This window comes from Dendrobates tinctorius, unplaced genomic scaffold, assembly GCF_039654945.1.
Source record: "Dendrobates tinctorius isolate UK_male_01 unplaced genomic scaffold, ASM3965494v1 ptg000142l, whole genome shotgun sequence".
In the NCBI taxonomy this organism is placed as follows: domain Eukaryota; kingdom Metazoa; phylum Chordata; class Amphibia; order Anura; family Dendrobatidae; genus Dendrobates; species Dendrobates tinctorius.
The window spans coordinates 1,204,077-1,227,726 of record NW_027361809.1 but is presented as its reverse complement, the minus strand read 5'-3'; the positions used below and the strand labels follow the sequence as shown (position 1 = coordinate 1,227,726).

General features: G+C 50.0%; 1 protein-coding gene across 7 annotated transcripts in view; it reads right to left on the bottom strand.

Annotated features, from left to right (window-relative positions):
- Positions 1-23,650, bottom strand: part of DENND2B (DENN domain containing 2B) — a 272,711-nt gene that overhangs the window by 1,615 nt on the left and 247,446 nt on the right. For all 7 annotated transcript variants that reach the window (XM_073545194.1, XM_073545193.1, XM_073545195.1 and 4 more), the window contains one exon: positions 58-297. In XM_073545194.1, the coding sequence (XP_073401295.1) occupies positions 58-297 (240 nt within the window). The remainder of the gene's footprint in view (positions 1-57; positions 298-23,650) is intronic.

The following is a 23,650-nucleotide window of genomic DNA, read 5'->3' as shown; positions in this document are numbered from 1 at the left end:
CAGCATTAGCGCTGGATGGTCTCGCTCATTGAGGGGTGCTGGATGTCCATCACTCACCTTTCGCTCGACATTTCCGGAGCTCTCTGTCTTGGATGAATCCGGCAAACATCTGAGATTCCATGAAAACCTCCAGGAATCGGCGAATGCTCTTGGAGGCCACAGATTTACGGAAAGCTTCTCTCTGGAAGACCCTTTCCGCACGCTCATTCTGAGCCAGGAACAAGGAATAATGGCCGATGGTCTCCACGAAGAAGCGGATGAAGACCTCGGACACGAGACCATTCAGCGTGTTGCACTCTGCGATGCAGAAGGAGACGTCGTTAGTGACGGGTGAGAACAGAAGAGACATAATGAATACATAACTGCAGCCACCACCCAAAGGTCCAGAAATCTGAGGCCAGCAGGATCCACCCGATAGTCTGGCACCCAACTCACTCGCCGATGGCTCCCGGGAATCTGTGTATATGTGGAGTCTAAGTTTACGTATCTGCTGGAATCGACATTATTTCTGCATCTAAGCCAGGATTCATGGTGATACGCTCATCAATCTGCTGTAACAGAGGAGCACAGCTCGTTCTGCTCTACGTGTCACTTGTGTGATGAGGCATTTTCACTCTGTAGGTAAACTAGAGGTTTCCTCCTCAATGACAGCAAGAAGAGATCTTTACAATGGCGAGGAATCGCATCACACTTATAGAGAGCTGCTGAACTTTTGATTGTACACTGATTATAGGAGCATCACGGAGGCGACCTCCACCCCCACGTTGAATGGTGTGTCCCCGTCTATGGAGAGATGGTCACACACCGGCTGGAGCCATTCACTTGTCTGCTGGATGGGAGCCGCACCTGTCAGACATTTATGGTGTATCCTGTGTACGCCATACCCCACACGTCCGTATAATACCGGTACCGGTGCCGTCAGTGTAATGGATCATTGTGCCGTCGGTGTGTTGGATAAGCATTTTGTGAAAGGAAAACAGAGGAAGGTATCACTTATGTGCTGCAGAGACGGAATATCCTTAAAAGTAAATCATTTAACAGGTTTAGAAGTCTTCGCGTTTGGAGGTCACGCCGGACCTCTTCATCAGGATAAACCTGGTGGGACTGTAAGGCGAAGCTGTCTTTTGTGCTGTGTATGGCACATGGCGTGTCAAAGCTCAAATATGCCACGAGAATGAACGCGGGTGTCATCCAATTTAAAATGACAACGACGAGTTACAAACAACATCCAAATCATTAAAATACACTTGACATGTCCATACATAAAACAGGAGAAGGCAAATTACGTTAATAAACAAGGAAAAAATACTAGTACTAGTGTGCTTCTATTTCTTTTTCCCCATAGTTCATGACTCTTTATACATCTCATTTAGACTTATTGCACACATTTTTATAAAAAGGTTTTATATTAAATTTTTAGCTATCAAAATAGTTATCAATCTGACAGTCCATTGAATCGCTGTCAGCCCGTATACACAGTATTAACTAATAGATTTTTATATCCCTTTATGAATTACAAAAGGAATCCTCACATATAACAAAATATTATTTTAGGATATTTAATTCTCATCCCTTTTATCCTTTCATTAATGTCAACCTTGATTGACACGCAACACTTCATTTACTCAGCATTGTCAGTGTGCTACTGTGGCACGGATCAGGATTCCTGGGTCAGCCCAGGTTAGTCCTGATGAAGAGGTCCGGTGTGACCTCGAAACGCGTAGACTTATAAAGCTGTTAAATGTTTTTTTCTTTAAGGATATTCCGTCTCAGCAGCGCATTAGTGATACCTCCCTCCGTTTTCCTTTCACCAAGTGTCATCTTCCTGACCGGTATCTGTGCAACAGCTGATGTATGCGATTTATGTCTTGCCATTAAGCAACTCAGCTAGGTGAGTGTCTCTCCCCTTTACCTGACACTCATGTTTCTTCCTAGTTCTTTTCTACTTCGAATCAACATTTTGGATCAGGGTTTCATCAGCATTTGGGAACCGTGTGTCAGCATGTTGGATCAGCGTTTTGGATCAGCGTGTCGTCAGCATTTTGGGTCAGTGTGTCGGCATGTTGGATCAGGATTTTGGATCAGTGTGTCGGCATGTTGGATCCGTGTGCTGTCGGTGTGTTGGATCAGGATTTTGAATCAGTGTGTCATCAGCGTTTTGGATCAGTTTGTCGTCGGTATTTTGGATCAGCATGTTGGCGTTTTAGGTCAGTGTCATCAGTGTTTTGGATCAGCATTTTTGGTCAGTGTGCAGTCGGCATTTTGGATCAGGGCTTCACCAGCACTTTGGAACAGTGTGTCATCTGCGTTTTTGATCAGCGTTTTGGATCAGTGTGTCAGCATTTTTGAATAGTGTTGGCATTTTGGATCGGCATTTTGGATCGGCATTTTAGATCAGTGTGTGGTCAGCGTGTTGGATGAGTGTCTTGGATCAGCGTGTCATCGGCGTTTTGGAACAGTGTGTCGTCGGCGTGTTGAATCAGCGTTTTGGATCAGTGTCTTGAATCAGTATATCATCAGCATTTTGGATCAGGGTTTCATCAGTGTGTTGGCGTGTTGGATCAGCGTTTTGGAACAGTGTGTCGGCTGCGTTTTTGATCAGCGTTTTGGAACAGTGTGTCGACGGCATTTTGGATCTGTGTCTTGGATAAATGTGTCCTCGGAATTTTGGATCAGTGTCTTGGATTAGCGTGTTGTCAGCGTTTTTGATCAGTGTTTTGGAACAGTGTGCAGTCGGCGTCTTGGATCAGGGTGCCGTCAGAGTTTTGGATCAGTATTTTGGATCAGGGTTTCATCAGCATTTTGGAATAGTGTGTCGGTGTGTTGGATTTGTGTTTTGGAACAATGCTTGTCGTCGGCTATTTGGATCAGTGTGCCATCAGCGTTTTGGATCAGTGTGTCGTCGGCATTTTGGATCTGTGTCTTGGATCAGTGTGTCATCAGAATTTTGGATCAGCGTTTTGGAACAGTGTGCTGTCTGTGTTTTGGATCAGTGTGTCGTCAGCATTTTGGATCAGTGTGCCGTTGCGTTTTGGATCAGTGAGTCATCAGTGTCTTGGATCAGCATGTCATCAGAATTTTGGATCAGCGTTTTCGAACAGTGTGCTGTCTGCATTTTGGATCAGTGTGCCGTTGCGTTTTGGATCAGTGTCGTCAGAGTTTTGGATCAGTGTGCCGTCAGCGTTTTGGATCAGTGTGCCGTCAGCATTTTGGATCAGTATTTTGGACCAGTGTCTCGTCAGCGTTTTGGATCCTTGTGCCGTTGGCGTGTTGGATCAGCATTTTGGATGGATGTGTCGTCAGCATTTTGGACCAGTGTGCCGTTGGTGTGTTGAATCTGCATTTTGGATCAGTGTACCCTCGGTGTGTTGAATCTGCGTTTTGGATCAGTGTGCCATCGGTGTGTTGGATCTGTGTTTTGGATCAGTGTGACCCCGGTGTGTTGAATCTGCATTTTGGATCAGTGTGCCCTCGGTGTGTTGAATCAGAGGTTTGGATCAGTGTTCTGTCGGTGTGTTGGATCAGAGGTTTGGATCAGTGTGCCGTCAGCATTTTGGATCAGTGTGCTGTCGTTGTGTTGAATCTGCGTCTTGGATCAGTGTGCCGTCGGTGTGTTGGATCTGCGTTTTGGATCAGTGTGCCCTCGGTGTGTTGAATCTGCATTTTGGATCAGTGTACCCTCGGTGTGTTGGATCAGAGGTTTGGATCAGTGTGCCGTCGGTGTGTTGGATCTGCCTTTTGGATCAGTGTGCCCTCGGTGTGTTGAATCTGCGTTTTGGATCAGTGTGCCGTCGGTGTGTTGAATCAGAGGTTTGGATCAGTGTGCTGTCGGTGTGTTGGATCAGAGGTTTGGATCAGTGTGCCGTCAGCATTTTGGATCAGTGTGCCGTCGGTGTCTTGAATCTGCGTCTTGGATCAGTGTGCCATCAGTGTGCCATCGGTGTGTTGGATCTGCGTTTTGGATCATTGTGCCCTCGGTGTGTTGGATCTGCGTTTTGGATCAGTGTGCCATCGGTGTGTTGGATCTGCGTTTTGGATCATTGTGCCCTCGGTGTGTTGGATCTGCGTTTTGGATCAGTGTGCCCTCGGTGTGTTGAATGTGCGTTTTGGATCAGTGTGCCCTCGGTGTTTTGGATCAGAGGTTTGGATCAGTGTGCTGGATCAGAGGTTTGGATCAGTGTGCCGGATCTGCATTTTGGATCAGTGTGCCCTTGATGTGTTGAATCTGCGTTTTGGATCCGTGTTCCATCGGTGTGCCCTCGGTGTGTTGAATCCGCATTTTGGATCAGTGTGCCCTCGGTGTGTTGAATCTGCATTTTGGATCAGTGTGCCCTCGGCGTGTTGAATCAGAGGTGCCGTCAGCATTTTGGATCAGTGTGCCGTCGGTGTCTTGAATCTGCGTCTTGGATCAGTGTGCCATCGGTGTGTTGAATCTGCGTTTTGGATCAGTGTGCCCTCGGTGTGTTGAATCTGCGTTTTGGATCAGTGTGCCATCGGTGTGTTGGATCTGTGTTTTGGATCAGTGTGACCCCGGTGTGTTGAATCTGCATTTTGGATCAGTGTGCCCTCGGTGTGTTGAATCAGAGGTTTGGATCAGTGTTCTGTCGGTGTGTTGGATCAGAGGTTTGGATCAGTGTGCCGTCAGCATTTTGGATCAGTGTGCCGTCGTTGTGTTGAATCTGCGTCTTGGATCAGTGTGCCGTCGGTGTGTTGGATCTGCGTTTTGGATCAGTGTGCCCTCGGTGTGTTGAATCTGCATTTTGGATCAGTGTACCCTCGGTGTGTTGGATCAGAGGTTTGGATCAGTGTGCCGTCGGTGTGTTGGATCTGCATTTTGGATCAGTGTGCCCTCGGTGTGTTGAATCTGCGTTTTGGATCAGTGTGCCGTCGGTGTGTTGAATCAGAGGTTTGGATCAGTGTGCTGTCGGTGTGTTGGATCAGAGGTTTGGATCAGTGTGCCGTCAGCATTTTGGATCAGTGTGCCGTCGGTGTCTTGAATCTGCGTCTTGGATCAGTGTGCCGTCGGTGTGTTGGATCTGCGTTTTGGATCAGTGTGCCCTCGGTGTGTTGAATCTGCATTTTGGATCAGTGTACCCTCGGTGTGTTGGATCAGAGGTTTGGATCAGTGTGCCGTCGGTGTGTTGGATCTGCATTTTGGATCAGTGTGCCCTCGGTGTGTTGAATCTGAGTTTTGGATCAGTGTGCCGTCGGTGTGTTGAATCAGAGGTTTGGATCAGTGTGCTGTCGGTGTGTTGGATCAGAGGTTTGGATCAGTGTGCCGTCAGCATTTTGGATCAGTGTGCCGTCGGTGTCTTGAATCTGCGTCTTGGATCAGTGTGCCATCGGTGTGTTGGATCTGTGTTTTGGATCATTGTGCCCTCGGTGTGTTGGATCTGCGTTTTGGATCAGTGTGCCATCGGTGTGTTGGATCTGCGTTTTGGATCATTGTGCCCTCGGTGTGTTGGATCTGCGTTTTGGATCAGTGTGCCCTCGGTGTGTTGAATGTGCGTTTTGGATCAGTGTGCCCTCGGTGTGTTGGATCAGAGGTTTGGATCAGTGTGCTGGATCAGAGGTTTGGATCAGTGTGCCGGATCTGCATTTTGGATCAGTGTGCCCTTGATGTGTTGAATCTGCGTTTTGGATCCGTGTTCCATCGGTGTGCCCTCGGTGTGTTGAATCCGCATTTTGGATCAGTGTGCCCTCGGTGTGTTGAATCTGCATTTTGGATCAGTGTGCCCTCGGCGTGTTGAATCAGAGGTGCCGTCAGCATTTTGGATCAGTGTGCCGTCGGTGTCTTGAATCTGCGTCTTGGATCAGTGTGCCATCGGTGTGTTGAATCTGCGTTTTAGATCAGTGTGCCCTCGGTGTGTTGAATCTGCGTTTTGGATCAGTGTACCCTCGGTGTGTTGGATCAGAGGTTTGGATCAGTGTGCCGTCGGTGTGTTGGATCAGAGGTTTGGATCAGTGTGCCGTCGGTGTGTTGGATCTGTGTTTTGGATCAGTGTGCCCTCGGTGTGTTGAATCTGCATTTTGGATCAGTGTGCCCTCGGTGTGTTGAATCTGCATTTTGGATCAGTGTGCCCTTGGTGTGTTGGATCTGCGTTTTGGACCAGTGTGCCCTCGGTGTGTTGAATCTGCATTTTGGATCAGTGTACCCTCGGTGTGTTGGATCAGAGGTTTGGATCAGTGTGCCGTCGGTGTGTTGGATCTGTGTTTTGGATCAGTGTGCCCTCGGTGTGTTGAATCTGCATTTTGGATCAGTGTGCCCTCGGTGTGTTTAATCTGCGTTTTGGATCAGTGTGCCGTCGGTGTGTTGAATCAGAGGTTTGGATCAGTGTGCCCTCGGTGTGTTGAATCAGAGGTTTGGATCAGTGTGCCGTCGGTGTGTTGAATCAGAGGTTTGGATCAGTGTGCTGTCGGTGTGTTGGATCTGCGTTTTGGATCCGTGTGCCGTCGGTGTGTTGGATCAGAGGTGGTTTGGATCAGTGTGCCGGATCTGCATTTTGGATCACTGTACCGTCGGTGTGTTGAATCTGCGTTTTGGATCAGTGTGCCCTTGATGTGTTGAATCTGCGTTTTGGATCGGTGTGCCCTCGGTGTGTTGAATCCGCATTTTGGATCAGTGTGCCGTCAGCGTTTTGGATCAGTGTGCCGTCGGTGTGTTGGATCAGAGGTTTGGATCAGTGTGCCGTCAGCATTTTGGACCAGTGTGCCGTTGGTGTGTTGAATCTGCGTTTTGGATCAGTGTACCCTCGGTGTGTTGAATCTGCATTTTGGATCAGTGTACCCTCGGTGTGTTGAATCTGCATTTTGGATCAGTGTACCCTCGGTGTGCTGAATCTGCGTCTTGGATCAGTGTGCCATCGGTGTGTTGGATCTGCGTTTTGGATCATTGTGCCCTCGGTGTGTTGGATCTGCGTTTTGGATCAGTGTGCCCTCGGTGTGTTGAATGTACGTTTTGGATCAGTGGTTTGGATCAGTGTGCTGGATCAGAGGTTTGGATCAGTGTGCCGGATCTGCATTTTGGATCACTGTACCGTCGGTGTGTTGAATCTGCGTTTTGGATCAGTGTGCCCTTGATGTGTTTAATCTGCGTTTTGGATCCGTGTTCCATCGGTGTGTTGGATCAGAGGTTTGGATCGGTGTGCCCTCGGTGTGTTGAATCCGCATTTTGGATCAGTGTGCCGTCAGCGTTTTGGATCAGTGTACCCTCGGTGTGTTGAATCTGCGTTTTGGATTAGTGTGCCATCGGTGTGTTGGATCTGTGTTTTGGATCAGTGTGCCCTCGGTGTGTTGAATCAGAGGTGCCGTCAGCATTTTGGATCAGTGTGCCGTCGGTGTCTTGAATCTGCGTCTTGGATCAGTGTGCCCTCGGTGTGTTGAATCTGCGTTTTGGATCAGTGTGCCCTCGGTGTGTTGAATCTGCATTTTGGATCAGTGTGCCCTCGGCGTGTTGAATCAGAGGTGCCGTCAGCATTTTGGATAAGTGTGCCGTCGGTGTCTTGAATCTGCGTCTTGGATCAGTGTGCCATCGGTGTGTTGAATCTGCGTTTTGGATCAGTGTGCCCTCGGTGTGTTGAATCTGCGTTTTGGATCAGTGTACCCTCGGTGTGTTGGATCAGAGGTTTGGATCAGTGTGCCGTCGGTGTGTTGGATCTGTGTTTTGGATCAGTGTGCCCTCGGTGTGTTGAATCTGCATTTTGGATCAGTGTGCCCTTGGTGTGTTGGATCTGCGTTTTGGACCAGTGTGCCCTCGGTGTGTTGAATCTGCATTTTGGATCAGTGTACCCTCGGTGTGTTGGATCAGAGGTTTGGATCAGTGTGCCGTCGGTGTGTTGGATCTGTGTTTTGGATCAGTGTGCCCTCGGTGTGTTGAATCTGCGTTTTGGATCAGTGTGCCGTCGGTGTGTTGAATCAGAGGTTTGGATCAGTGTGCTGTCGGTGTGTTGGATCAGAGGTTTGGATCAGTGTACCCTCGGTGTGTTGGATCTGCATTTTGGATCAGTGTGCCCTCGGTGTGTTGAATCTGCGTTTTGGATCAGTGTGCCGTCGGTGTGTTGAATCAGAGGTTTGGATCAGTGTGCTGTCGGTGTGTTGGATCAGAGGTTTGGATCAGTGTACCCTCGGTGTGTTGAATCTGCGTTTTGGATCAGTGTGCTGTCGGTGTGTTGGATCAAAGGTTTGGATCAGTGTGCCGTCAGCATTTTGGATCAGTGTGCCGTCGGTGTCTTGAATCTGCGTCTTGGATCAGTGTGCCATCGGTGTGTTGGATCTGCGTTTTGGATCATTGTGCCCTCGGTGTGTTGGATCTGCGTTTTGGATCAGTGTGCCATCGGTGTGTTGGATCTGCGTTTTGGATCATTGTGCCCTCGGTGTGTTGGATCTGCGTTTTGGATCAGTGTGCCCTCGGTGTGTTGAATGTGCGTTTTGGATCAGTGTGCCCTCGGTGTGTTGGATCAGAGGTTTGGATCAGTGTGCCCTCGGTGTGTTGGATCAGAGGTTTGGATCAGTGTGCTGGATCAGAGGTTTGGATCAGTGTGCCGGATCTGCATTTTGGATCAGTGTGCCCTTGATGTGTTGAATCTGCGTTTTGGATCCGTGTTCCATCGGTGTGCCCTCGGTGTGTTGAATCCGCATTTTGGATCAGTGTGCCGTCAGCGTTTTGGATCAGTGTACCCTCGGTGTGTTGAATCTGCGTTTTGGATCAGTGTGCCCTCGGTGTGTTGAATCTGCTTTTTGGATCAGTGTGCCCTCGGCGTGTTGAATCAGAGGTGCCGTCAGCATTTTGGATCAGTGTGCCCTCGGTGTGTTGAATCTGCATTTTGGATCAGTGTGCCCTTGGTGTGTTGGATCTGCATATTGGACCAGTGTGCCCTCGGTGTGTTGAATCTGCATTTTGGATCAGTGTACCCTCGGTGTGTTGGATCAGAGGTTTGGATAAGTGTGCCGTCGGTGTGTTGGATCTGTGTTTTGGATCAGTGTGCCCTCGGTGTGTTGAATCTGCATTTTGGATCAGTGTGCCCTCGGTGTGTTGAATCTGCGTTTTGGATCAGTGTGCCCTCGGTGTGTTGAATCAGAGGTTTGGATCAGTGTGCCCTCGGTGTGTTGAATCAGAGGTTTGGATCAGTGTGCCGTCAGCATTTTGGATCAGTGTGCCATCGGTGTCTTGAATCTGCGTCTTGGATCAGTGTGCCGTCGGTGTGTTGGATCTGCGTTTTGGATCAGTGTGCCCTTGGTGTGTTGGATCTGCGTTTTGGACCAGTGTGCCCTCGGTGTGTTGAATCTGCATTTTGGATCAGTGTACCCTCGGTGTGTTGGATCAGAGGTTTGGATCAGTGTGCCGTCGGTGTGTTGGATCTGTGTTTTGGATCAGTGTGCCCTCGGTGTGTTGAATCTGCGTTTTGGATCAGTGTGCCGTCGGTGTGTTGAATCAGAGGTTTGGATCAGTGTGCTGTCGGTGTGTTGGATCAGAGGTTTGGATCAGTGTACCCTCGGTGTGTTGGATCTGCATTTTGGATCAGTGTGCCCTCGGTGTGTTGAATCTGCGTTTTGGATCAGTGTGCCGTCGGTGTGTTGAATCAGAGGTTTGGATCAGTGTGCTGTCGGTGTGTTGGATCAGAGGTTTGGATCAGTGTACCCTCGGTGTGTTGAATCTGCGTTTTGGATCAGTGTGCCGTCGGTGTGTTGAATCAGAGGTTTGGATCAGTGTGCTGTCGGTGTGTTGGATCAGAGGTTTGGATCAGTGTGCCGTCAGCATTTTGGATCAGTGTAAAGTCGGTGTCTTGAATCTGCGTCTTGGATCAGTGTGCCATCGGTGTGTTGGATCTGCGTTTTGGATCACTGTGCCCTCGGTGTGTTGGATCTGCGTTTTGGATCAGTGTGCCCTCGGTGTGTTGAATGTGCGTTTTGGATCAGTGTGCCCTCGGTGTGTTGGATCAGAGGTTTGGATCAGTGTGCTGGATCAGAGGTTTGGATCAGTGTGCCGGATCTGCATTTTGGATCAGTGTGCCCTTGATGTGTTGAATCCGCATTTTGGATCAGTGTGCCGTCAGCGTTTTGGATCAGTGTACCCTCGGTGTGTTGAATCTGCGTTTTGGATCAGTGTGCTCTCGGTGTGTTGAATCTGCATTTTGGATCAGTGTGCCCTCGGCGTGTTGAATCAGAGGTGCCGTCAGCATTTTGGATCAGTGTGCCGTCGGTGTCTTGAATCTGCGTCTTGGATCAGTGTGCCCTCGGTGTGTTGAATCTGCGTTTTGGATCAGTGTACCCTCGGTGTGTTGGATCAGATCAGTGTGCCGTCGGTGTGTTGGATCTGTGTTTTGGATCAGTGTGCCCTCGGTGTGTTGAATCTGCGTTTTGGATCAGTGTGCCCTCGGTGTGTTGAATCTGCATTTTGGATCAGTGTGCCCTTGGTGTGTTGGATCTGCGTTTTGGACCAGTGTGCCCTCGGTGTGTTGAATCTGCATTTTGGATCAGTGTACCCTCGGTGTGTTGGATCAGAGGTTTGGATCAGTGTGCCGTCGGTGTGTTGGATCTGTGTTTTGGATCAGTGTGCCCTCGGTGTGTTGAATCTGCATTTTGGATCAGTGTGCCCTCGGTGTGTTGAATCTGCGTTTTGGATCAGTGTGCCCTCGGTGTGTTGAATCAGAGGTTTGGATCAGTGTGCCCTCGGTGTGTTGAATCAGAGGTTTGGATCAGTGTGCCGTCAGCATTTTGGATCAGTGTGCCGTCGGTGTCTTGAATCTGCGTCTTGGATCAGTGTGCCGTCGGTGTGTTGGATCTGCGTTTTGGATCAGTGTGCCCTCGGTGTGTTGGATCTGCGTTTTGGATCAGTGTGCCCTCGGGTGTGTTGAATGTGCGTTTTGGATCAGTGTGCTGTCGGTGTGTTGGATCTGCGTTTTGGATCCGTGTGCCGTCGGTGTGTTGGATCAGAGGTTTGGATCAGTGTGACGTCAGCGTTTTGGATCAGTGTGCTGTCGGTGTGTTGAATCTGCGTTTTGGATCAGTGTGCCCTCGGTGTTTTGGATCAGTGTGCTGTCGGTGTGTTGAATCTGCGTTTTGGATCAGTGTGCCCTCGGTGTTTTGGATCAGAGGTTTGGATCAGTGTGCTGGATCAGAGGTTTGGATCAGTGTGCCGGATCTGCATTTTGGATCAGTGTGCCCTTGATGTGTTGAATCTGCGTTTTGGATCCGTGTTCCATCGGTGTGCCCTCGGTGTGTTGAATCCGCATTTTGGATCAGTGTGCCCTCGGTGTGTTGAATCTGCATTTTGGATCAGTGTGCCCTCGGCGTGTTGAATCAGAGGTGCCGTCAGCATTTTGGATCAGTGTGCCGTCGGTGTCTTGAATCTGCGTCTTGGATCAGTGTGCCATCGGTGTGTTGAATCTGCGTTTTGGATCAGTGTGCCCTCGGTGTGTTGAATCTGCGTTTTGGATCAGTGTGCCATCGGTGTGTTGGATCTGTGTTTTGGATCAGTGTGACCCCGGTGTGTTGAATCTGCATTTTGGATCAGTGTGCCCTCGGTGTGTTGAATCAGAGGTTTGGATCAGTGTTCTGTCGGTGTGTTGGATCAGAGGTTTGGATCAGTGTGCCGTCAGCATTTTGGATCAGTGTGCCGTCGTTGTGTTGAATCTGCGTCTTGGATCAGTGTGCCGTCGGTGTGTTGGATCTGCGTTTTGGATCAGTGTGCCCTCGGTGTGTTGAATCTGCATTTTGGATCAGTGTACCCTCGGTGTGTTGGATCAGAGGTTTGGATCAGTGTGCCGTCGGTGTGTTGGATCTGCATTTTGGATCAGTGTGCCCTCGGTGTGTTGAATCTGCGTTTTGGATCAGTGTGCCGTCGGTGTGTTGAATCAGAGGTTTGGATCAGTGTGCTGTCGGTGTGTTGGATCAGAGGTTTGGATCAGTGTGCCGTCAGCATTTTGGATCAGTGTGCCGTCGGTGTCTTGAATCTGCGTCTTGGATCAGTGTGCCATCGGTGTGTTGGATCTGCGTTTTGGATCATTGTGCCCTCGGTGTGTTGGATCTGCGTTTTGGATCAGTGTGCCATCGGTGTGTTGGATCTGCGTTTTGGATCATTGTGCCCTCGGTGTGTTGGATCTGCGTTTTGGATCAGTGTGCCCTCGGTGTGTTGAATGTGCGTTTTGGATCAGTGTGCCCTCGGTGTGTTGGATCAGAGGTTTGGATCAGTGTGCTGGATCAGAGGTTTGGATCAGTGTGCCGGATCTGCATTTTGGATCAGTGTGCCCTTGATGTGTTGAATCTGCGTTTTGGATCCGTGTTCCATCGGTGTGCCCTCGGTGTGTTGAATCCGCATTTTGGATCAGTGTGCCCTCGGTGTGTTGAATCTGCATTTTGGATCAGTGTGCCCTCGGCGTGTTGAATCAGAGGTGCCGTCAGCATTTTGGATCAGTGTGCCGTCGGTGTCTTGAATCTGCGTCTTGGATCAGTGTGCCATCGGTGTGTTGAATCTGCGTTTTAGATCAGTGTGCCCTCGGTGTGTTGAATCTGCGTTTTGGATCAGTGTACCCTCGGTGTGTTGGATCAGAGGTTTGGATCAGTGTGCCGTCGGTGTGTTGGATCAGAGGTTTGGATCAGTGTGCCGTCGGTGTGTTGGATCTGTGTTTTGGATCAGTGTGCCCTCGGTGTGTTGAATCTGCATTTTGGATCAGTGTGCCCTCGGTGTGTTGAATCTGCATTTTGGATCAGTGTGCCCTTGGTGTGTTGGATCTGCGTTTTGGACCAGTGTGCCCTCGGTGTGTTGAATCTGCATTTTGGATCAGTGTACCCTCGGTGTGTTGGATCAGAGGTTTGGATCAGTGTGCCGTCGGTGTGTTGGATCTGTGTTTTGGATCAGTGTGCCCTCGGTGTGTTGAATCTGCATTTTGGATCAGTGTGCCCTCGGTGTTTTGAATCTGCGTTTTGGATCAGTGTGCCGTCGGTGTGTTGAATCAGAGGTTTGGATCAGTGTGCCCTCGGTGTGTTGAATCAGAGGTTTGGATCAGTGTGCCGTCGGTGTGTTGAATCAGAGGTTTGGATCAGTGTGCTGTCGGTGTGTTGGATCTGCGTTTTGGATCCGTGTGCCGTCGGTGTGTTGGATCAGAGGTGGTTTGGATCAGTGTGCCGGATCTGCATTTTGGATCACTGTACCGTCGGTGTGTTGAATCTGCGTTTTGGATCAGTGTGCCCTTGATGTGTTGAATCTGCGTTTTGGATCGGTGTGCCCTCGGTGTGTTGAATCCGCATTTTGGATCAGTGTGCCGTCAGCGTTTTGGATCAGTGTGCCGTCGGTGTGTTGGATCAGAGGTTTGGATCAGTGTGCCGTCAGCATTTTGGACCAGTGTGCCGTTGGTGTGTTGAATCTGCGTTTTGGATCAGTGTACCCTCGGTGTGTTGAATCTGCATTTTGGATCAGTGTACCCTCGGTGTGTTGAATCTGCATTTTGGATCAGTGTACCCTCGGTGTGCTGAATCTGCGTCTTGGATCAGTGTGCCATCGGTGTGTTGGATCTGCGTTTTGGATCATTGTGCCCTCGGTGTGTTGGATCTGCGTTTTGGATCAGTGTGCCCTCGGTGTGTTGAATGTACGTTTTGGATCAGTGGTTTGGATCAGTGTGCTGGATCAGAGGTTTGGATCAGTGTGCCGGATCTGCATTTTGGATCACTGTACCGTCGGTGTGTTGAATCTGCGTTTTGGATCAGTGTGCCCTTGATGTGTTGAATCTGCGTTTTGGATCCGTGTTCCATCGGTGTGTTGGATCAGAGGTTTGGATCGGTGTGCCCTCGGTGTGTTGAATCCGCATTTTGGATCAGTGTGCCGTCAGCGTTTTGGATCAGTGTACCCTCGGTGTGTTGAATCTGCGTTTTGGATTAGTGTGCCATCGGTGTGTTGGATCTGTGTTTTGGATCAGTGTGCCCTCGGTGTGTTGAATCAGAGGTGCCGTCAGCATTTTGGATCAGTGTGCCGTCGGTGTCTTGAATCTGCGTCTTGGATCAGTGTGCCCTCGGTGTGTTGAATCTGCGTTTTGGATCAGTGTGCCCTCGGTGTGTTGAATCTGCATTTTGGATCAGTGTGCCCTCGGCGTGTTGAATCAGAGGTGCCGTCAGCATTTTGGATAAGTGTGCCGTCGGTGTCTTGAATCTGCGTCTTGGATCAGTGTGCCATCGGTGTGTTGAATCTGCGTTTTGGATCAGTGTGCCCTCGGTGTGTTGAATCTGCGTTTTGGATCAGTGTACCCTCGGTGTGTTGGATCAGAGGTTTGGATCAGTGTGCCGTCGGTGTGTTGGATCTGTGTTTTGGATCAGTGTGCCCTCGGTGTGTTGAATCTGCATTTTGGATCAGTGTGCCCTTGGTGTGTTGGATCTGCGTTTTGGACCAGTGTGCCCTCGGTGTGTTGAATCTGCATTTTGGATCAGTGTACCCTCGGTGTGTTGGATCAGAGGTTTGGATCAGTGTGCCGTCGGTGTGTTGGATCTGTGTTTTGGATCAGTGTGCCCTCGGTGTGTTGAATCTGCGTTTTGGATCAGTGTGCCGTCGGTGTGTTGAATCAGAGGTTTGGATCAGTGTGCTGTCGGTGTGTTGGATCAGAGGTTTGGATCAGTGTACCCTCGGTGTGTTGGATCTGCATTTTGGATCAGTGTGCCCTCGGTGTGTTGAATCTGCGTTTTGGATCAGTGTGCCGTCGGTGTGTTGAATCAGAGGTTTGGATCAGTGTGCTGTCGGTGTGTTGGATCAGAGGTTTGGATCAGTGTACCCTCGGTGTGTTGAATCTGCGTTTTGGATCAGTGTGCTGTCGGTGTGTTGGATCAAAGGTTTGGATCAGTGTGCCGTCAGCATTTTGGATCAGTGTGCCGTCGGTGTCTTGAATCTGCGTCTTGGATCAGTGTGCCATCGGTGTGTTGGATCTGCGTTTTGGATCATTGTGCCCTCGGTGTGTTGGATCTGCGTTTTGGATCAGTGTGCCATCGGTGTGTTGGATCTGCGTTTTGGATCATTGTGCCCTCGGTGTGTTGGATCTGCGTTTTGGATCAGTGTGCCCTCGGTGTGTTGAATGTGCGTTTTGGATCAGTGTGCCCTCGGTGTGTTGGATCAGAGGTTTGGATCAGTGTGCCCTCGGTGTGTTGGATCAGAGGTTTGGATCATTGTGCTGGATCAGAGGTTTGGATCAGTGTGCCGGATCTGCATTTTGGATCAGTGTGCCCTTGATGTGTTGAATCTGCGTTTTGGATCCGTGTTCCATCGGTGTGCCCTCGGTGTGTTGAATCCGCATTTTGGATCAGTGTGCCGTCAGCGTTTTGGATCAGTGTACCCTCGGTGTGTTGAATCTGCGTTTTGGATCAGTGTGCCCTCGGTGTGTTGAATCTGCTTTTTGGATCAGTGTGCCCTCGGCGTGTTGAATCAGAGGTGCCGTCAGCATTTTGGATCAGTGTGCCCTCGGTGTGTTGAATCTGTATTTTGGATCAGTGTGCCCTTGGTGTGTTGGATCTGCATATTGGACCAGTGTGCCCTCGGTGTGTTGAATCTGCATTTTGGATCAGTGTACCCTCGGTGTGTTGGATCAGAGGTTTGGATCAGTGTGCCGTCTGTGTGTTGGATCTGTGTTTTGGATCAGTGTGCCCTCGGTGTGTTTAATCTGCATTTTGGATCAGTGTGCCCTCGGTGTGTTGAATCTGCGTTTTGGATCAGTGTGCCCTCGGTGTGTTGAATCAGAGGTTTGGATCAGTGTGCCCTCGGTGTGTTGAATCAGAGGTTTGGATCAGTGTGCCGTCAGCATTTTGGATCAGTGTGCCATCGGTGTCTTGAATCTGCGTCTTGGATCAGTGTGCCGTCGGTGTGTTGGATCTGCGTTTTGGATCAGTGTGCCCTTGGTGTGTTGGATCTGCGTTTTGGACCAGTGTGCCCTCGGTGTGTTGAATCTGCATTTTGGATCAGTGTACCCTCGGTGTGTTGGATCAGAGGTTTGGATCAGTGTGCCGTCGGTGTGTTGGATCTGTGTTTTGGATCAGTGTGCCCTCGGTGTGTTGAATCTGCGTTTTGGATCAGTGTGCCGTCGGTGTGTTGAATCAGAGGTTTGCATCAGTGTGCTGTCGGTGTGTTGGATCAGAGGTTTGGATCAGTGTACCCTCGGTGTGTTGGATCTGCATTTTGGATCAGTGTGCCCTCGGTGTGTTGAATCTGCGTTTTGGATCAGTGTGCCGTCAGTGTGTTGAATCAGAGGTTTGGATCAGTGTGCTGTCGGTGTGTTGGATCAGAGGTTTGGATCAGTGTGCCGTCAGCATTTTGGATCAGTGTAAAGTCGGTGTCTTGAATCTGCGTCTTGGATCAGTGTGCCATCGGTGTGTTGGATCTGCGTTTTGGATCACTGTGCCCTCGGTGTGTTGGATCTGCGTTTTGGATCAGTGTGCCCTCGGTGTGTTGAATGTGCGTTTTGGATCAGTGTGCCCTCGGTGTGTTGGATCAGAGGTTTGGATCAGTGTGCTGGATCAGAGGTTTGGATCAGTGTGCCGGATCTGCATTTTGGATCAGTGTGCCCTTGATGTGTTGAATCCGCATTTTGGATCAGTGTGCCGTCAGCGTTTTGGATCAGTGTACCCTCGGTGTGTTGAATCTGCGTTTTGGATCAGTGTGCCCTCGGTGTGTTGAATCTGCATTTTGGATCAGTGTGCCCTCGGCGTGTTGAATCAGAGGTGCCGTCAGCATTTTGGATCAGTGTGCCGTCGGTGTCTTGAATCTGCGTCTTGGATCAGTGTGCCCTCGGTGTGTTGAATCTGCGTTTTGGATCAGTGTACCCTCGGTGTGTTGGATCAGAGGTTTGGATCAGTGTGCCGTCGGTGTGTTGGATCTGTGTTTTGGATCAGTGTGCCCTCGGTGTGTTGAATCTGCGTTTTGGATCAGTGTGCCCTCGGTGTGTTGAATCTGCATTTTGGATCAGTGTGCCCTTGGTGTGTTGGATCTGCGTTTTGGACCAGTGTGCCCTCGGTGTGTTGAATCTGCGTTTTGGATCAGTGTACCCTCGGTGTGTTGGATCAGAGGTTTGGATCAGTGTGCCGTCGGTGTGTTGGATCTGTGTTTTGGATCAGTGTGCCCTCGGTGTGTTGAATCTGCATTTTGGATCAGTGTGCCCTCGGTGTGTTGAATCTGCGTTTTGGATCAGTGTGCCCTCGGTGTGTTGAATCAGAGGTTTGGATCAGTGTGCCCTCGGTGTGTTGAATCAGAGGTTTGGATCAGTGTGCCGTCAGCATTTTGGATCAGTGTGCCGTCGGTGTCTTGAATCTGCGTCTTGGATCAGTGTGCCGTCGGTGTGTTGGATCTGCGTTTTGGATCAGTGTGCCCTCGGTGTGTTGGATCTGCGTTTTGGATCAGTGTGCCCTCGGGTGTGTTGAATGTGCGTTTTGGATCAGTGTGCTGTCGGTGTGTTGGATTTGCGTTTGGGATCCGTGTGCCGTCGGTGTGTTGGATCAGAGGTTTGGATCAGTGTGACGTCAGCGTTTTGGATCAGTGTGCTGTCGGTGTGTTGAATCTGCGTTTTGGATCAGTGTGCCATCGGTGTGTTGAATCTGCATTTTGGATCAGTGTGCCATCGGTGTGTTGAATCTGCATTTTGGATCAGTGTGCCATCGGTGTGTTGAATCTGCATTTTGGATCAGTGTGCCATCGGTGTGTTGGATCTGGGTTTTGGATCAGTGTACCCTCGGTGTGTTGAATCTGCGTTTTGGATCAGTGTGCCGTCGGTGTGTTGAATCTGCGTTTTAGATCTGTGTGCCCTCAGTGTGTTGAATCTGCGTATTGGATTAGTGTGCCGTCGGTGTGTTGAATCTGCGTATTGGATCATTGTGCCCTCGATGTGTTAAATCTGCGTTTTAGATCAGTGTGCCCTCAGTGTGTTGAATCTGCGTTTTAGATCCGTGTGCCCTCAGTGTGTTGAATCTGCGTATTGGATCAGTGTGCCGTCGGTGTGTTGAATCTGCGCATTGGATCAGTGTGCCCTCAGTGTGTTGAATCTGCGTATTGGATCATTGTGCCCTCGGTGTGTTGAATCTGCGTTTTGGATCAGTGTGCCCTCGGTGCGTTGAATGTGCGTATTGGATCAGTGTGCCGTCGGTGTGTTGAATCTGCGCATTGGATCAGTGTGCCCTCAGTGTGTTGAATCTGCGTTTTGGATCAGTGTGCCCTCAGTGTGTTGAATCTGCGTTTTGGATCCGTGTGCCCTCGGTGTGTTGAATCTGCGTTTTAGATCCGTGTGCCCTCAGTGTGTTGAATCTGCGTATTGGATCAGTGTGCCCTCAGTGTGTTGAATCTGCGTATTGGATCCGTGTGCCCTCGGTGTGTTGAATCTGCGTTTTGGATCTGTGTGCCCTCGGTGTGTTGAATCTGCATTTTGGATCAGTGTGCCGAATCTGTGTTTTGGATCAGTGTGCCCTCGGTGTGTTGAATCTGCATTTTGGTGCCCTCGGTGTGTTGAATCAGAGGTTTGGATCAGTGTGCCGTCAGCATTTTGGACCAGTGTGCCGTTGGTGTGTTGAATCTGCGTTTTGGATCAGTGTACCCTCGGTGTGTTGAATCTGCATTTTGGATCAGTGTATCCTCGGTGTGTTGAATCTGCATTTTGGATCAGTGTGCCATCGGTGTGTTGGATCTGTGTTTTGGATCAGTGTGCCCTCGGTGTGTTGAATCTGCATTTTGGATCAGTGTGCCCTCGGTGTGTTGGATCTGCGTTTTGGATCAGTGTGCCCTCGGTGTGTTGAATCTGCACTTTGGATCAGTGTGCCCTCGGTGTGTTGAATCTGCGTTTTGGATCAGTGTGCCGTCGGTGTGTTGAATCAGAGGTTTGGATCAGTGTGCCGTCGGTGTGTTGGATCAGAGGTTTGGATCAGTGTGCCCTCGGTGTGTTGAATCTGCGTATTGGATCAGTGTGCCCTCGGTGTATTGAATCTGCGTTTTGGATCCGTGTGCCCTCGGTGTGTTGAATCTGCGTTTTAGATCCGTGTGCCCTCAGTGTGTTGAATCTGCGTATTGGATCAGTGTGCCGTCGGTGTGTTGAATCTGCGCATTGGATCAGTGTGCCCTCAGTGTGTTGAATCTGCGTTTTGGATCCGTGTGCCCTCGGTGTGTTGAATCTGCGTTTTAGATCCGTGTGCCCTCAGTGTGTTGAATCTGCGTATTGGATCAGTGTGCCGTCGGTGTGTTGAATCTGCGCATTGGATCAGTGTGCCCTCAGTGTGTTGAATCTGCGTTTTGGATCCGTGTGCCCTCGGTGTGTTGAATCTGCGTTTTAGATCCGTGTGCCCTCAGTGTGTTGAATCTGCGTTTTAGATCCGTGTGCCCTCGGTGTGTTGAATCTGCGTATTGGATCCGTGTGCCCTCAGTGTGTTGAATCTGCGTATTGGATCAGTGTGCCCTCAGAGTGTTGAATCTGCGTTTTAGATCCGTGTGCCCTCAGTGTGTTGAATCTGCGTTTTGGATCCGTGTGTCCTCAGTGTGTTGAATCTGCGTATTGGATCAGTGTGCCCTCAGTGTGTTGAATCTGCGTTTTGGATCCGTGTGCCCTCAGTGTGTTGAATCTGCTTTTTAGATCCGTGTGCCCTCGGTGTGTTGAATCTGCGTATTGGATCCGTGTGTCCTCAGTGTGTTGAATCTGCGTATTGGATCAGTGTGCCGTCGGTGTGTTGAATCTGCGCATTGGATCAGTGTGCCCTCAGTTTGTTGAATCTGCTTTTTAGATCCGTGTGCCCTCGGTGTGTTGAATCTGCGTATTGGATCCGTGTGTCCTCAGTGTGTTGAATCTGCGTATTGGATCAGTGTGCCCTCAGTGTGTTGAATCTGCGTTTTGGATCCGTGTGCCCTCAGTGTGTTGAATCTGCTTTTTAGATCCGTGTGCCCTCGGTGTGTTGAATCTGCGTATTGGATCCGTGTGCCCTCAGTGTGTTGAATCTGCGTATTGGATCAGTGTGCCGTCGGTGTGTTGAATCTGCGCATTGGATCAGTGTGCCCTCAGTTTGTTGAATCTGCGTTTTGGATCTGTGTGCCCTCGGTGTGTTGAATCTGCGTTTTAGATCCGTGTGCCCTCGGTGTGTTGAATCTGCGTTTTAGATCCGTGTGCCCTCAGTGTGTTGAATCTGCGTTTTAGATCCGTGTGCCCTCATTGTGTTGAATCTGCGTATTGGATCAGTGTGCCGTCGGTGTGTTGAATCTGCGTATTGGATCAGTGTGCCCTCAGTGTGTTGAATCTGCATATTGGATCAGTGTGCCGTCGGTGTGTTGAATCTGCGTATTGGATCAGTGTGCCCTCAGTGTGTTGAATCCGCGTATTGGATCAGTGTGCCATCGGTGTGTTGAATCTGCGTTTTAGATCCGTGTGCCCTCGGTGTGTTGAATCTGCGTTTTAGATCCGTGTGTCCTCGGTGTGTTGAATCTGCGTTTTAGATCCGTGTGCCCTCAATGTGTTGAATCTGCGTTTTAGATCCGTGTGCCCTCAATGTGTTGAATCTGCGTATTGGATCAGTGTGCCCTCGGTGTGTTGAATCTGCGTTTTAGATCCGTGTGCCCTCGGTGTGTTGAATCTGCCTTTTGCATCCGTGTACCCTCGGTGTGTTGAATCTGCGTATTGGATCAGTGTGCCCTCGGTGTGTTGAATCTGCGTTTTAGATCCGTGTGCCCTCAGTGTGTTGAATCTGCGTTTTAGATCCGTGTGCCCTCAGTGTGTTGAATCTGCGTATTGGATCAGTGTGCCCTCGGTGTGTTGAATCTGCGTTTTGGATCCGTGTTCCATCGGTGTGTTGGATCAGAGGTTTGGATCGGTGTGCCCTCGGTGTGTTGAATCCGCATTTTGGATCAGTGTGCCGTCAGTGTTTTGGATCAGTGTGCCGTTGGTGTGTTGAATCTGCGTTTTGGATCAGTGTGCCGTCTGTGTGTTGGATCAGATGTTTGGATCAGTGTGCTGTCAGTGTGTTGAATGTGCGTTTTGGATCAGTGTGCCATCGGTGTGTTGGATCAGAGGTTTGGATCAGTGTGCTGTCGGTGTGTTGGATCTGCGTTTTGGATCCGCGTTTTGGATCCGTGTGCCGTCGGTGTGTTGGATCAGAGGTTTGGATCAGTGTGCCGGATCTGCATTTTGGATCACTGTACCGTCGGTGTGTTGAATCTGCGTTTTGGATCAGTGTTCCATCGGTGTGTTGGATCAGAGGTTTGGATCGGTGTGCCCTCGGTGTGTTGAATCCGCATTTTAGATCAGTGTGCCGTCAGCGTTTTGGATCAGTGTGCCGTTGGTGTGTTGAATCTGCGTTTTGGATCCGTGTGCCGTCGGTGTGTTGGATCAGAGGTTTGGATCAGTGTGCCGTCAGCATTTTGGACCAGTGTGCCGTTGGTGTGTTGAATCTGCGTTTTGGATCAGTGTACCCTCGGTGTGTTGAATCTGCATTTTGGATCAGTGTACCCTCGGTGTGTTGAATCTGCATTTTGGATCAGTGTGCCATCGGTGTGTTGGATCTGCGTTTTGGATCAGTGTGCCCTCGGTGTGTTGAATCTGCATTTTGGATCAGTGTGCCGTTGGTGTGTTGAATCTGCGTTTTGGATCAGTGTGCTGTCGGTGTGTTGGATCCGAGGTTTGGATCAGTGTGCCGTCAGCATTTTGGATCAGTGTGCCGTCGGTGTCTTGAATCTGCGTCTTGGATCAGTGTGCCCTCGGTGTGTTGAATCTGCGTTTTGGATCAGTGTACCCTTGGTGTGTTGGATCAGAGGTTTGGATCAGTGTGCCGTCGGTGTGTTGGATCTGTGTTTTGGATCAGTGTGCCCTCGGTGTGTTGAATCTGCATTTTGGATCAGTGTGCCCTCGGTGTGTTGAATCTGCATTTTGGATCAGTGTGCCCTCGGTGTGTTGGATCTGCGTTTTGGATCAGTGTGCCCTCGTTGTGTTGAATCAGTGTGCCCTCGGTGTGTTGAATCTGCGTTTTGGATCAGTGTGCCGTCGGTGTGTTGAATCAGAGGTTTGGATCAGTGTGCCGTCGGTGTGTTGGATCAGAGGTTTGGATCAGTGTGCCCTCGGTGTGTTGAATCTGCGTATTGGATCAGTGTGCCCTCGGTGTGTTGAATCTGCGTTTTGGATCCGTGTGCCCTCGGTGTGTTGAATCTGCGTATTGGATCCGTGTGCCCTCGGTGTGTTGAATCTGCGTATTGGATCAGTGTGCCCTCAGTGTGTTGAATCTGCGTTTTGGATCCGTGTGCCCTCAGTGTGTTGAATCTGCGTTTTAGATCCGTGTGCCCTCAGTGTGATGAATCTGCGTTTTAGATCCGTGTGCCCTCAGTGTGTTGAATCTGCGTATTGGATCAGTGTGCCCTCAGTGTGTTGAATCTGCGTATTGGATCAGTGTGCCGTCGGTGTGTTGAATCTGCGTATTGGATCAGTGTGCCGTCGGTGTGTTGAATCTGCGTTTTAGATCCGTGTCCCCTCGGTGTGTTGAATCTGCGTTTTAGATCCGTGTGCCCTCGGTGTGTTGAATCTGCGTTTTAGATCCGTGTGCCCTCAATGTGTTGAATCTGCGTTTTAGATCCGTGTGCCCTCAGTGTGTTGAATCTGCGTTTTAGATCCGTGTGCCCTCAGTGTGTTGAATCTGCGTTTTAGATCCGTGTGCCCTCGGTGTGTTGAATCTGCGTTTTGGATCCGTGTTCCATCGATGTGTTGGATCAGAGATTTGGATCGGTGTGCCCTCGGTGTGTTGAATCCGCATTTTGGATCAGTGTGCCGTCAGCGTTTTGGATCAGTGTGCCGTTGGTGTGTTGAATCTGTGTTTTGGATCAGTGTGCCGTCGGTGTGTTGGATCAGATGTTTGGATCGGTGTGCCGTTGGTGTGTTGAATCTGCGTTTTGGATCAGTGTGCCGTCGGTGTGTTGGATCAGAGGTTTGGATCAGTGTGCCGTCAGCGTTTTGGATCAGTGTGCTGTCAGTGTGTTGAATGTGCGTTTTGGATCAGTGTGCCATCGGTGTGTTGGATCAGAGGTTTGGATCAGTGTGCTGTCGGTGTGTTGGATCTGCGTTTTGGATCCGCGTTTTGGATCCGTGTGCCGTCGGTGTGTTGGATCAGAGGTTTGGATCAGTGTGCCGGATCTGCATTTTGGATCACTGTACCGTCGGTGTGTTGAATCTGCGTTTTGGATCAGTGTGCCCTTGATGTTTTGAATCTGCGTTTTGGATCAGTGTTCCATCGGTGTGTTGGATCAGAGGTTTGGATCGGTGTGCCCCTCGGTGTGTTGAATCCGCATTTTAGATCAGTGTGCCGTCAGCGTTTTGGACCAGTGTGCCGTTGGTGTGTTGAATCTGCGTTTTGGATCAGTGTACCCTCGGTGTGTTGAATCTGCATTTTGGATCAGTGTGCCATCGGTGTGTTGGATCTGTGTTTTGGATCAGTGTGCCCTCGGTGTGTTGAATCTGCATTTTGGATCAGTGTGCCGTTGGTGTGTTGAATCTGCGTTTTGGATCAGTGTGCTGTCGGTGTGTTGGATCAGAGGTTTGGATCAGTGTGCCGTCAGCATTTTGGATCAGTGTGCCGTCGGTGTCTTGAATCTGCGTCTTGGATCATTGTGCCCTCGGTGTGTTGAATCTGCGTTTTGGATCAGTGTACCCTCGGTGTGTTGGATCAGAGGTTTGGATCAGTGTGC